Source organism: Cetorhinus maximus, chromosome 14 (genome assembly GCF_964194155.1).
Source record: "Cetorhinus maximus chromosome 14, sCetMax3.hap1.1, whole genome shotgun sequence".
Lineage (NCBI taxonomy): Eukaryota > Metazoa > Chordata > Chondrichthyes > Lamniformes > Cetorhinidae > Cetorhinus > Cetorhinus maximus.
The window spans coordinates 33,869,043-33,884,216 of record NC_135892.1 but is presented as its reverse complement, the minus strand read 5'-3'; the positions used below and the strand labels follow the sequence as shown (position 1 = coordinate 33,884,216).

Below are 15,174 nucleotides of genomic sequence, written 5' to 3'. Positions count from 1 at the left end.
ACACTTCATACCAGTGGCACTACACATATTGCAATAGTTGCATGTTAATCTATTGCAAGGACCCCAAGATTCCCAAAGATAAGAATTTAGAACTGTTCTGTTTAAAATGGGACACATTTACAGGCCAAAAGAGATTTAGCATAGTTACAACTTACATCTTTCTCAAGAGGAACTGAATTTAGCCTGATTGAATTTTATTTTAAGGCTTCAATAAAAAGTCTCCAATTGATCCCAAGGACTTTGGCAACAGGCTTCTGTAATCAGCCTCCACAAAGAGCAGAGCAATGGCCCAGCACTGGTCATTCAATATCCCTTCCTGTAGATTAGGGAAGGGGAGCTGGCAATGAAGAAGGAAAGAAGTTCCAAGACTCCATTCTAGGATTACTACTGATGCACAAGATCCATCACTTGGTATTAAAACATAGGTCATGCCCTCTGTGATGATTCTGAACTTGTACGGAATAGCAGCATAGTGATTATGTTTATGGATTAGTAATCTAGTGGCCTGTACTGAGGGTTTAGAGACCTAAATTCAAATCCCTGCACTGCAGCTGGGGAAGTTAAAGTCAGCTAATAAACTGATCAAGAATGAAAAGCTAGTTCAGTAATGGTGACCATGAAACTACTGGATTGTCATAAAGACCCATCTGGTTCATTAATAATCTTCAGGGGAGGAAATTTGCCACCTTGCCTATATGTCACTCCAGATCCACAGCAATGCAGCTGACTGTTATCTGTCCTCTGAAATGGTCTGGCAAGACACTGAGTTAAGGGCTATTAGGAATGGGCAATAACTGTTTGCCAGCTGATGCCCATATCCCATGAATGAAGAAAAATAAGGTTGAAATTTGTTTTTGAAACATTTTGAAACATACATAGGGCACCTGGTTCACTAAACTCTAGCGATGAAGGTGAATAAAAAAGAAACCTATTAGGTACAAATATACATGAAAACGTGACAATTTACTGCAAGAGTGAGGCAGACTAATGTCAAGGGCGAGTTAGGTTGGTTTGAAAACACTTATAAGGGTTATGCTTTGACACATTCTCTTCACAATAAAACATAATAATGTGAAGACTTCACTTTATTAAAGTACACATTACCAGTCCCTTGAGTTATGTGGGGACGCTTTCATTTAGAGAAATTTCAAATGGAGCCAAACAATACTAACATACATACATACGAACATATGAATTAGGAGCAGGAGTCAGCCACTCAGCTCCTTAAACCTGTTCCGTCATTGAAAAAGATCATGGCTGATCTGATTGTAACATCAACTCCACATTCCCATTCCCCACTAGCCTTTCACCACCTTGCTTATCAAAAATCTATCTAGCTCTGCCTTAAAAATATTCAAAGACTCTGCTCCCACTGCCTTTTGAGGAAAAACGTTCCAAAGACTCTCAACCCTCTGGGAGAAAAAAAAATTCTCCTTATCTGTCTTTATTTTTAAATACCGACTCCTAATATGTCACAGCAGTGGTGAAAAATGCTAAAGTAGATCCGTAAAGAGTAAAAATTACTACGAGTTACAGGCTGAACCAGGATAATCACAGTAGTACAATCTTGATGCCAAAATCAGGTTACATTAGAAAAAGCATTTCATTTCCACTCAATAGGCCTTCTTTCAATAAGAAAGAAAAGCTGTTTTAACGTTTCTTAAATGTCATGCGAGAAGATTGCAGATTTCTTATTTACTAATAGAATTATACAATTTTACAACTCAGGAGTTTCCCAAATGCATCTACCTTGAATTTATTCCCAACGCTAATGAAGCTCAGTTTTCCTGCTTTCTGTTTTGTGTCCTTATTGTTGTTGGTTCCTTCAAAGAGTTTCCGGACAAATGGGTCCTTCGATTCTGATACCAGCAATTCCAAGGACATGTGTAAGGCATCATTATTCTTTTCCACAAACTTAGCCTGTCAGGGAGAAAGTCATACTGAGCAGTTCCTAGATGAAGGATGAAACTATTCCAATGACAAGAGCAAATAGGAGAGGTAAGCAAGCAGTGGGGATTTTTATGGGTAGAATTAAAAAATAGAAAAAGATCCAAGACTGTAGTGGGAATTTTGTATAGGCTCCAGGGTAGCAGCTATGATGTGGCAGAATCTAAAAATACAGTACTGTGTTTAGCGAAAAATGTGGTATGGGGGGATTTCAGCTTTCATATAGATTGGGATAAGCAGACTAGCATGACAGAAATGTAGTGAACTTCTTGTGTTGTTCAGCATCGTTTTTTGTAACAATATGTCCCAGAACTAAAAACAGAGCAGACTATATCAAATTTCATGAGTAATGAGCCAGACTTAATTAGCAGCCTAACGGCGTGTGAACAGTTACCTAATGGTGTGTGAATAGTTACATAATGGTGCATGAACAATTACTGAATAGTAACCATAAAATGATTGAGAAAGGGAGAAACATGAAACATTTAATAGTCTAGTTTTAAGTAAATCTGACTTCAATGGAATGAGACAGAGGCTGTCCCCAGTAAATTGGGCAAATCTGTTAATGGGTAAAACAGCAAAGAGGATGAATGGGAATAGAAACAGAAAATGCTGGAAAAACTCAGCAGGTCTGGTAGCATCTGTGGAGAGAGAAACAGAGTTAACATTTCGAGTCTGTATGACTCTTCTTCAGAGAACATTAACTCTGTTTCTCTCTCCACAGGTGCTACCAGGCCTGCTGAGTTTTTCCAGTATTTTCTGTTTCTATTTCAGATTTCCAGCATCCGCAGCATTTTGCTTTTACCTTATGTTCACAAAAAAATTTAAAATGATACAGAACCAGTTTACACCCCTAAGGGCAAGAGCCCTGCATTCCATAAAAAACAACCAAGTGTGGCTGAAAACAGCCGAAAACACATGACTAAATTGGTAAAGGACAGCATAAAACCAAAAGAAAACGCATACATGAATGCAAACAGGCGCAGGTCCCAGTGACGGGGAAAGATACAAAAGACATAAGGTGACTAAACAGGGAGAGCTACAAAGTGTAAAGGAACTGGGAAAGGATATCAAAATCAACACAATTTTTAAAAAATTACGATAGAAAAATGTGATTAGAAACAATGTGGGTCCCTTAAAAATTAATAAGTGACATTTCAAATGAAAATAAAGAAATGGCAGACATGTTAAATAATTACTTTGTGTCAGTATTAACAGGAGAGGAACATCCCAAAGTAGATAATATTGAATCAGCTATGCAGGCACATCAGTATTAACATAAGCAAAACAGTAATGAAGAAAACAATTACATTAAAAAGTGTTCAACCCCCAGAACCAGATGACTCCACCCTACGGTTTAAAAGAAGTAGATAAGATCACTTCAGATGCTAAAACTATAACTTTGCAAAATCCTCCCAATCTAGGAACTGTTCCTTTAGGTTAGAAAACTCAACATTACTCCACTAATTAAGAAATATGAGAAAAGGCAACCGTGGAATTGTAGGCCAGTTAGCCTAACGTCAGCGATCGGAAAATTATTAGAGTATAAAACTAAGGATAGGAACATAGGAGTAAGAGTAGGCCCATTCAACCCGTCGAGCCTGCTCTGCCTTTCAATATGATGATGGCTGATCATCCACTTCAATGCTTTTTTCCCCGCACTATCCCCATATCACTTAATGTTATTGATATTTAGAAATCTGTCAATCTGTGCTTTAAACATACTCAATGACTGAGCTTGCAGAGCCCTCTGGAGTAGAGAATTCCAAAGATTCACAATCCTCCAGCAAAAAAATTCTCCTCATCTCGGTCATAAGTGGCTTCCCCCATATTTTGAAATTGTGTCCCCTGGTTCTAGACTCCCCAACCAGGGGGGAACATCTTACCTGCACCTACCCTGTCTATCCCTTTAAATATTTTGTAGATTTCAATGTGGTCACCCCTCATTCTTCGAAACTTTAGAGAATGCAGGCCCAGTTTCTCCAATCTCTCTTCATTGGGCAGTCCTGCCATCCTGGGAACAAGTGGTAAAGTGACTGAATAGCTTGAAAATTTTCAGCTGATCAGAGGGAGCCAGCATGGATTTGTAAAGGGTAGGTCATGGATGACAAAACGGATCAACTAAAATAATGGACAGGAGAATGTCTATTTAAGCTATTTATATGGACTTCCAAGAGGCATTTGATAAAATCCCTCATAAGAGACTGTTAACTAAAGTTGAAGCTCATGGAATTGAAGGTAAATTATTGACCTGGTTAGGAAACAGGCTGAGTTGCAGGAGATAGAGGGTAAGGATAATAGGCAGATATTGGGTGTGACTAGTGGTGTCCCACAAGGATCTGTGTTGGGATCTCAACCAATCACCGTATTTATTAACAACTTGGATGGGATAGGAAGCCATATATCCAAGTTTACCAATCACAGGGATAAGATGCATTGAAAAGAATGTAGATGGAAGTATCAAATTACACAGATATATTGATAGTTTTCCCAATCCACTTAATCTATGGCAAATGGATTTCAATATATGCTACTGTGAGGATATCACTTTGGACCTAATAGGATAGATCAGAGTACAGTCTAAATGTTGAAAAGTAGAAACAACAGCTGTCCGACTGATGAAAGGTCATCAACCTAAAACATTAAGATAAAAGCAAAATACTGTGGGTGCTGGAAATCTAGAACAAAAACAAAAATACCTGGAAAAACTCAGCAGGTCTGACAGCATCTGCGGAGAGGGATACAGTTGATGTTTCGAGTCCGTTTGAGCCTTCATCAAAACTAAGACATATAGAAATTAGATTAAATATAAGCTGGTAGAAGGGGGTGGGACAGGAGAGCTCGACAGGGGGCCAGTGGTAGGTGGAGGCCAAGAGGAGACATCTTTGGCAGTCTCTTCTTGGCCTCCACCTATTACTGGCCCCCTATCAAGCTCTCCTGTCCTGTTGAAGAGTCATGCGGACTCGAAACGTCAACTGTGCTCCTCTCCACCGATGCTGCCAGACCTGCTGAGTTTTTCCAGGTATTTTTGTTTTTGTTTTGGATTTCCAGCATCCGCAGTTCTTTGCTTTTATCTCCTGTCCCACCCCCTTCTACCAGCTTAGATTTAATCTCATTTCTATATGTCTTAGTTCTGATAAAGGGTCATACGGACTCGAAATGTCAACTGTATCCCTCTCCGCAGATGCTGTCAGACCTGCTGAGTTTTTCCAGGTATTTTTGTTTTTAACCTAAAACGTTAACTCTGTTTCTCTTCACAGGTGCTGCCTGACCTGCTGGATATTTCCAGTATTTTCTATTTTTATTTCAGATTTCTAGCATTTGCAGTACTTTGCCTTGCACACAAGCTAGGGTTGTGTACCCTAGAACTTTGGAAGTTAAGGGGTAACTTGATCGATATCCCCAAGATATTAAGTGAATTTGATAAGGCAGAGAAACTAAAATATTTCTGCTGGTTGGGGAGTCTAGGTATGCAAAGGATGACAGGGGTTTGGTCCTCTCTTCCACAAAGTGCAGTTGAAGACAAATCAATTGTTCATTTTAAATTTGAGGCTGATAGGTTTTTGTTAACCAGAGAAGTATTAAGGAATATGGGACAAAGTTGGGTAAATGGAATTAGTTCACACATGAGCAGTGGTCACACTGAATAGTGGAACTTAGTCGAGAGGTTAAATGGCCTACTCCTGCTATCAAATTGCAAGTCTTAACCAACTGAAGCCACAACAATAAGTAGGGAATTAAATATACAGCCAAATAAACAGGAAAATTTATCATCTTAAACATCTAAAAGATAAATAATACTCTTCACACTTTCAAGTGATTCATGACATTAAAATACCTTTTAATTGAGAAAGAGAGGATTCCACATGGTAAGGAAAACCTGTGGAAATACTGTAGAACAGTAGCCTGCTGAGAACTGAAAGCCCAGGCAGGGTCTTTTGAGAGTATCAGCTTTAGTTCAGTCAGAAAGTTGCAGGTTCAAGCCCCGCTCTAGACAACTGAGTACATAATCTAGACTGACACTTCAGTGCAGTAGTGAATGGCTGCTGCACTGCTGAAGGTGCAATCTTTCAGATGAGATGCTAAGTTCCTCAGAGGGCTGATAAAGATGCAATGACACTATTCTGAAAAAGAATGAGAGTTCTCCTCAGTGTCCCAGCCAATATTTATCCCTAAACAGATATCTAGTCACTATTTTGTTGCTGTTTTTGGGAAAATGCTGAATACAGTGTGATTGCTGAGTTTCCTACGTTACAAGCGGCTGCATTTCAAAAATATTTCATTGACGGCAAACCACTTCTGAAGTTCCTGAGATTGTGAAAAGTACTATATGAATGTTGGCCTTTCTTATATTCTTTTTCTGGTTCAGCTCTTAAGGACAAATGAAATCCTTTAGATGTTAAACTTACTGTTTCATAGCAAACTGCTCCAGCAAAGTGCCTGATGATAAACCCTTCGTCATCACGGACGTTCCTGTGAACCGTCAGCTTGGACTTTCTAGGAATCTAAACAATGAGAAGATGTGCACTCTGGTTTATGGCATCACAACAGCAGTGTTTCAATATTTCCCATTCTTGGGATGGATTTAAATGCCAGGTCTGGCGCCCTTTCAATAACTAATTTTTCACAGGTCTTGTTTTCCATCCTCCTCCTTTCATTGCAAAATACTATGAAACTTCACAGGCCAAGAGATTGCGATAGTAATGATGGTCATTATAACTGTGAAATTGACAACTTCTATGGTCCACCCATGCGCAACTAAATGTAGAAGCCCAGAAGGTACTATCAGTGATTTCATGTTCCACCACAGGGAACACCATTGAACCCACACAGTTGTAAATTTTAAGAAATCTCTTGAATTGATAGGAACTTCAACTTTTTACACTACAAACACCCCCCCGCCCCCCAAACAAAAAGTCACGACTTTTGAATTAGGGTTTTTGGAAAGGTACAAAGTAATAATTGCTAAACAATCTCTCTGGCCCTGAAAAAGTTACTTTATATTTGTGAAATGTCAAATGCTTCCATTATGATAAAAATGTCATAGGCTTTAATGTAACAAAAAACATTTTTTCTTGAAGTTCACGATATTTCAGCTTCTACTTTAATCCTATTTCTTAAGAACATAAGAAACAGGAGGATAAGGTCATGCCAGCCATTGAGCCTGCTCCACCATTCAATATCATGTCTGATCTTCAGTTTCAAGTTCACTTTAATGCCCACTCCCCATATCCCTTGATTCCTTGAGAAATGAAAAATCTGCCTATCTCAGCCTTAAATATATTCAACAATGGAGCATCCACAACCCTCTGGGATGCAGAATTTTAAAAATTCACAACCCTTTGAAGAAATTTTTCATCTCAGCCCTAAATGATCGGTCCCTTATCCTGAGACTTGTGCCTGTGTTATAGGTTCCACAGGAAACAAGCGCTCAGTGTCCACCCTATCAAGCACCTTCAACATCTTCATAGAATCAAAGATTCTGGTTACAGTACAGAGGAGACCATTTGATCCATTAAATCTGTGCTGGCCCTCTGAAGGAGCAATTCACCTAGTTCCACGCCCGTGCCATTTTCCTGTAGCCCTGCAATTTTTTCCTTTTCAATGATGATCCAATTCCCTTCTGAAGGCTTCAACTAATCCTGCCTCCACCACACGCTCAGGCAGTGTATTCCAGGCCTTGCATGTTTCGATTTTCCAAACTCCAGAGAATAAAGGCCCAATTTACTTAGCCTTTCATATAGGCCACCCATTCATCCCAGGGACCAATGTAATGAACCTTCGCTGTACTGCCTCCAATGCAAGTATACCCTTCTTTAAATATGGAAACCAAAACTGCTCACAGGTGTGGTGTCACCAAAGCCATGTACGTTGTAGCAGGACTTCTTTATTCCTGTTGTCCAATCCACTTATAATAAAGGCCAAAATGCCATTTGCCTTCTTAAGTGTTTGCTGCATTTACATGCCAACTTTGTGTTCCTTGTACAAGTACACCCCAGTCCCTTTGAACATCAACATTTACAAGTTTCAAAAAGCTTTAAAAAAAACATTCTGCTTTTCTATTCTTACCACCAAAGTCAATAACCTCACACTTCCCCACATTATACTCCATCTGCCACCTTAAAGCTCATTCACTTAATGTCTATATTTCTTTGCAACTTCTTGGTGTCCTCTTCAGCTTGTATTTGTATCTTGATTCAGCTCTCTATAAAACTACTTTTAAAAATGAAGTTAATTAGTGCATTTTACTTCCTTCACTGGGTGTGAGAATTCTTCAATGTGATTGGCTGCTTATATGTTTAATAACATTACTGTTGCTGGACCCCAGAGGTCCTTTATAGTTGGCATCAGGATGAAATTAACATCTGGAAAGGTGAAAACCACACTGCAAAGATTGTATTCTTCACAGTCTGTGGCAAGTGCTGTCGCTTGCCACTGACCACGATGTTCAGACTGTTACCAACTTATACCAATATAAAAATGGCAAATGATTTCCTTATTTCCAGTGTAAAAATCTGAACTGCAGTTACATCATCTAAAGAACTGATTGTCATTAAAGGCACTTAAGTTCACTGTCACTGAACTTAAGAATGGCTCCTAGCAGCCAGACACTTGGGTGTGATCGTTTCACTCCCACTCTAATAACCTATTGTAGTTTGTAATTTCTGTTATAACGTGTAATAATGATTTGTTGCCGTTTCTGGGTGGTTGAACTGATTGAGGACTTGAGAGCCACAACTATATCTGCATGGAACTCGGCTGACATGTGCACAGGGCACGACCAATACCTGTGTCAAATGCCAACTTAATTTCCTCCTCATTCAGCAAACAACAGAAAGCAAGCTTTAATTCACAGTTTTATACAAGTTCCTATACAGCTAAAACAGTCAGGGTTGATATGCAGTACTTGGATATATTCAAGGAGAATTTGCTTCCCCTAACTAGCTACCTGTAATTATTATCAGATGCAATTTAATCAGCTTTACATTTTTTTTTGCATTTGATTTCCTTCCACTCCTGAATGCCTGGGGATAAGCAACACCCTTACACCATGGCTGAATGGCTAATCTTTTGTATGAGTTGGTACATCAAGGACTACTCACTACTTTGGGGCCACTGTAGCCAAACCCACTCCTGTCCTCGTTCAACATCCACGCATGCTCTTTGAAGCAAAAGTGACTGGGCAGTAATCAGGAGCAGGATTCTGGATGATTTTTCTCTTACATAAATCAGGAACACAGAGACAAACTCTTGCAATCCCAGTTGAGACCAGTTACCTCAGTACAGATCAAGAAACAAATGGGGGAGGCCCTACTTTCTAAATGACTCCAGCCTTACTGCTCAGCAGACAGTAACTCACTGTGAGTCGGAAGTGATCTTTATGCTTCTGGTGTATCACGGCAGTGAAATGTTGGTCGCTGGCTTGAGGCAAACGGTTTTCTTCATCCAGGATATCCAGGATTCCAACCAATTTAGCTTCAATTAAATCTGTTTATGGGCACAATAAAAAAATGCATGCACATTAAACACTAGCATACAGTCATATGCATAGTATTGATAACAATGGTTCCTGGATTTTGCATTTCTAACGTTGTAAGTCCCTTATGTGTTTAACAACAGTTACTTGTGCACGTTAAGATCTTCAGGTTACAAACTCAAATGGTGGAACCAGTAACTTCAGCCCGAACAGTCAAGAATATGACACACTGTAATAGTAATGATATTCTAAGTGCCCTGTTACCTCTTCATAATAATAGATTCCAGCATATCCCAACGATGAATATCAGGCAAACTGGCCTGTAGTTTCCTGTGTTCTCTCTACTTCCTTTCTCGAACAGTGATGCTATATTTGCTACCTTTCAAGCCACTGGAACCATTCCAGAATCTAGGGAATTGTGAAAGATCACAACCATCTATCTCTGCAGCCATCCATTTTAGAACCTGTGGATATTGGTCATCAGGCCCTTACTAGATCTTATTAAAAAATGTCACCATTACATCCAAAATATACATCAGGAAAAACTGAAACAAAATGAGCTTCTTTTTGCTAGTTCCTTTGATACATACCAATGCAGTCTTGATTATCCACATAGTGCACTTCATTCACACCAAGTCCTTCTTTCTGATATAATTCTTGTTCCTAAAGGTGAAGAAGTCAGATCAGTATTATTATATTAACCATTTGAAATTATCATTGTTTGGAGCTTTCAGAACAGGTTTCTGATCAATCTGCATAAATGCTGCTTTTATATTGCCACACTAAGTGTTATTAATAGAAAATACACCATTTTTTGGCAGTATTTGGGTTTCCTAAGTAGCATTATAATTTCACTACTAGCTTTGCTACTATTCAGTAGTGCACTTTTATTTTGTCTTAAGAAAAAATATTTAAAAACTGTTGGAGGGGGGGGGTGCACGAGAGAGAGGATTTTCATGGCTGCAAATGTAGGAGATGGTGTAAGCACGTACACACACATTCCTCTTTCTGCACTTACTGAATTGTTTCCTTAATACACTAAAATAAAAGCAAAATACTGCGAACGCTGGAAATCTGAAATAAAAAGAGAAAATGCTGGTAAAAGTCAACAGGTCTGGCAGCATCTGTGGAGAGACAGAAACAGAATTAACGTCAAGTCCATATGACTCTTCTTCAGAGCCTCTGCGCTTCTTAGCTCTGAAGTCATACAGACTCAAAGCATTAACTCTGTTTCTTTCTCCACAGATGCTGCCAGACCTGCTGAGTTTTACCAGCATTTTCTGTTTTTGTTTCTTTGAAACATTCTGCACCAGGCATCCTCAGCGCCTGAATGAGATTGTTGATTTATACCTCAACAGGTAAGCACTGTGAACTCCATCACTAGTTTGAGACAGGCCTAATACATTTCATGTTGAACCTTGACAACAAAGTTTGCAGCAAGTTTAAAGCCAAAGATGCATCCTCCCTCCATAAGGTTTGATTAATTGCATCAATAAATGTGAATTATCAAAAATAATCTCATTTATTGCCAAAGAGAAATACATATACCTACTTGTATTTCAATTCTTACATTTATCTGCAGTGTTCAGAACCTGTCACATTGTTGTCAAGTTTTTGTATTCTCTTTTTCCATTATTATTAATTCCTATGACCACATTTATAATAGAATTTGCCCATGTAAACTCATCCTGCAACTGTGCAATTTAATTGCTGAGTGCATGAGCTACACAAAATGTTTTCTGATAAATTTTAAGCTACCATTTAACCCTCAGAAATTGAAATTTCTAATGTCCAGAGTAAGAGTTTAAACAAAGTAAATAAAACAGGGGGAAAGAGATGGGAATGAGCCACTGAGAGCTATATTCTCACGAGAGCCCCCATGGTATTAATGTTTATTTTTTCCTGCTGCACCAGGTCATACTACCTAACATTTCTTCTCCCTCTCAGAAGAATAAGAGGCAGAATTGGAAACAGAGGGGTGATGTTTTACAAAAAGATGCAAAAAGAGAAAGAGGAACAGAAGCACAAGGGGAGAGAGGGAAACACATATAACATGGAGGCAGCAGGGACAGCTTATCCATGCTGTCATGGGACATCACCTAGTAAAATACTAAAAGTCCTGCATATGGCACATGCATCCTGTAGCACTTTCCTCATCATACTTAGCTTCTAAAACAGCACACCCCCTCCCCCCTACTCATTGAGAGCAAGGCATAGCGATCCACTATCATCTTTGCCAATAAAAGATTTCAGCAGTAATGCCACAGAGATCTATTCCATAGATGCTGCTCTTCAAGCAATTAGCTAAACTAACATTCCTATACAAATGGATCTGCTTCAGAAATAGCTCCAGAAATAGAGATAATTCTACTGAGATTACACATTATGAAGAGTGTCAAAACATACAGAGCCCCCAAGTTCTAGCAATCCAGCTTGAAGCCCTTACCCTTACATTTTTTTTATTCTTATTATTTCTCGAAATTTTGAGAGCTTGGTGTTGTGGCAAAACGTAGGTTGTCCCTTCAGTGCAGTACTGATGGAGCCAAACAACTTGTTTCATGATGTAATGTCTATCTATCAGATACTTAAAATTAATGGGAATTTGAATTTCAGCTTGAAACTGCAGGGTAAACATCTACATAGCCACATAAAGTGCGGTCTCAGAGATTCTCCCCGTCAGTGGCTTAATGAGTGGCGATGAATAGGGATAGCTACTATTTCCAAAAGGGCAACGGACAGCAATTTTCCAATTTCTATATCTCAAGTAGTGAGGAAATTAAAGCTGCAATATTTTAGGTTCCCTTGTTCTTCCTCAGCCTAACGTTGGTGGTGATATAATTATCATGGACAAAACAAACTTCCATTAGGAAAGCTTGGATTAAATAAGGATAGGCAGTTGGAATTGGGTACAGGGAACAGCGTTACAAAGTCTGCAGGTTATATGAAACCTGGTAAAGTATAAGATCATGAGGGGGATAAATATGGGTTTCAGTGTGGTGAAATGGGCAGAAGCATGAAGAATAGAGTTTAAGATGGAGAAGTGTGAAATGATGGACTTTGGGAGAACTAATTTGGAATGGTTCTATAAATGGATCAATTTTGAGAAGTGAAGATGAGCAGGGTTATCTTGCTGTTCATATACAGAAACCCTTAAAGGTGGTGGGGCAAGTTAATAAGATATACAATCTAGGGCAAAATATACTGAAAGCCAGGATCAAAAAATTAAAAAGGCATGTAGGTTATTTGGGTTTATCAACAGAGGAATAGAATATAAAAGCAAAAAAAAATTATGTTAGAATTTTAGAAATCACTGGTTAGACCTTAACTGAAGTCCTAAAGACAATTCTGGGCTCCACATTTCAGATAAGATATAAAGAAAGAGTGAAGGGGCGGTTTATCAGGACGTTACAAGAACTGCAATACCCTGAAACAGAGCTTCCAGCCAGTGAAATACACTGTTAAAGATAAAAGACCAATCTAATATTGGTCTCCGTGGTAACATACTATTTTCTCTTACATCAGTTTTAATCTAGGTTGACAGAGTCAAGAAATAAGCACATATCTTACCTCTTTCAAGATCCTCTCATTGAAAAATTGTTGAAGCTTCTCATTGCAGTAGTTAATGCAGAATTGTTCAAAGCTATTGTGCTCAAAATATTCTGTGAAATACAAACTGGAAAAGATCAGCAACACAGCACAGCCTCTAGACCCATTTGTAATTGCTAAAGCTTGAGAATTGAGTTAAACTGCAACTTTGTGAACTAATACTGGTGCAAGGTGGTCTCTTGGATTGGAGTCTTGCATCTCATAGCTTTAAAACAGAGGGTTGTTTTTGGAGAGATACTGCCCTTTTCACACAGAAGCTGGCATCAATGTGAATGAATCATCACAAGATAAGCTACTTCAGTTTTATAGGATAAGAGACTTGGCAAACTAAGTAGAAATTCTATTTCAATAGACTACTCAAGGGCAGTAAATCCATCGGTTTCTACCATAAGTGATGGATCTGTCTTTTTTGAGCAAGCTTTCTTGAGTTCAAGTATATTTAGACAAAATGCAAAATAAAGTTGCAAAGCTAACTTTCTGAATTTTGTGAATAGACCCTCTATCTCACTAATGTCTTCCTCCCTGGTTCCCTCAACAAAACTTTCCCTTCCCTTCAACTGCAATTCTCTTTCTCTCTCTCGCTCTAAACATGGTCTCAATTTCTTTACCCTGGCACCCCAACTTAGTGTCTTTGCTCTTCCTCCCCAACATATCATCTAAGCCTTTGTCCAATTGCATTTCTTTCAAACATGAAATCAATCTTTTGTCAACATGATCTCAATGCCTACAGCCCCAAATAGGACGTGTGTCTCTCTCCCGCTATCCTGCCCTCGGCCTTCTATTCTTCTCCCCAAATTCAGGCGCTAATCTGGGAAGGTATTGTGTGAGTTTACTGCAAGGATGTCACAGTAAAATTGTACGTTCACCTATGATTATCATCTTCTATCATTGTGCTTTAATTTATCACCACCACCATTAGGTAATAATCAATCCAATTTTTATAATCTGGTGACCAGCTACCTTCTTTCTATTGCTGAATTTGAGCCTTTCCACAGTGATATTAATCCCAGGAAACAAATAAAAACGCAGAGAGTGGGGAGAGGGCAGGAAAGAGAGAGAGAGAGGCACCAGAGCAGGGGCCGAGGGCGCAGGGGAGGAGAGTGAGAAAATAGGAGAGCAAGAGAGAGAACGGGGAGTGAGAGCAGGGAGGAGACAGGGACAGAGGGATGGGAGGAAAGCAACTGGGAAAAAAAAAATAGCAGATTGCACGCCATCAAATTTACCATATTTCAGTAGAAGTACAGAATAAAAATTAATAAAAATAACAATTTAAATGTTGAAAGATATGAATAAATGGAAACTTACCAAACCCAGCAATGTCCAGAACCCCAATGAAAAAACTGGAACTCTCAAAGGGGAAACATTGATTGACCCGCTTCACAACATGGTCAAATAGGTGGCTATAAACTGCCTTGGCCAAAGCTTCCCGTGCGTTGTTTGCCTGCTCCACCTTTAAGGGTACCCTGAAGAATACCAGCGCAGGTTTTAGTTAGGGCAGCCGATCAGCTTTTATTCAGAAATTAGTCAGTGTATGGTGAAAACTCCATCTTTCTAATGCTTTTGTGCCTGTATAAATGTTGAGTTGCTCATGGTTCTTTTTGATTGGTCCATGATCACCACAAATGCTGTCAAGTGCCTAAGAGACACTGGTTGGATCTTTGAACCACCAAGAAGGAAAGCCGCCATGAATTCTGTTTTTCTCTGGTCAAGTATACTGATGGTAACAATCCAGAGCTTGCAGTTCAATTCTAAAAACCTTTACTTACCCCCCCACCACCAGCCCCCCATAGCTCCAGTCTGAGCCTGTTCTAGTGTCTCAAATCAACAGCATCTTATGCCCCAACACAATTCGAGAACCAAAGTGCAATATCACAGGAGATGGATAATCAGGGAACAAAGAAAATATTTTACACTTATGAACAACTATTCATCAAATCCATAAATTTGTATAAACATTGTACATTCTTTTCCACTTGCGATTAGAACTGTTTGCTTTATAGTAGCATTTTTAACTGGCAACCGAACAAGATATTGAATCACCTCATCAACACACCATTTCAGTTTAACAGATTGTGAGCAATGGCAAGTACTGTCAGTGTCTATGACCAACGAATAAATGGGTCTTCTTTTGACCAGAAGATAAA

General features: G+C 39.0%; 1 protein-coding gene across 6 annotated transcripts in view; it reads right to left on the bottom strand.

Moving 5' to 3' along the window:
• The window catches only part of myo6a (myosin VIa), a 261,840-nt gene that overhangs the window by 58,984 nt on the left and 187,682 nt on the right, over window positions 1–15,174 (bottom strand). For all 6 annotated transcript variants that reach the window (XR_013578664.1, XM_078556763.1, XM_078556762.1 and 3 more), the window contains exons 13-18: window positions 14,336–14,493; window positions 12,992–13,083; window positions 10,015–10,087; window positions 9,308–9,435; window positions 6,357–6,452; window positions 1,750–1,920 (exon numbers count right to left, since the gene is read on the bottom strand). Coding sequence is in view for 5 of the 6 variants with exons in the window: in XM_078556763.1 (XP_078412889.1) it covers window positions 1,750–1,920; window positions 6,357–6,452; window positions 9,308–9,435; window positions 10,015–10,087; window positions 12,992–13,083; window positions 14,336–14,493 (718 nt within the window). In the remaining variant the exon portion in view is untranslated. The remainder of the gene's footprint in view (window positions 1–1,749; window positions 1,921–6,356; window positions 6,453–9,307; window positions 9,436–10,014; window positions 10,088–12,991; window positions 13,084–14,335; window positions 14,494–15,174) is intronic.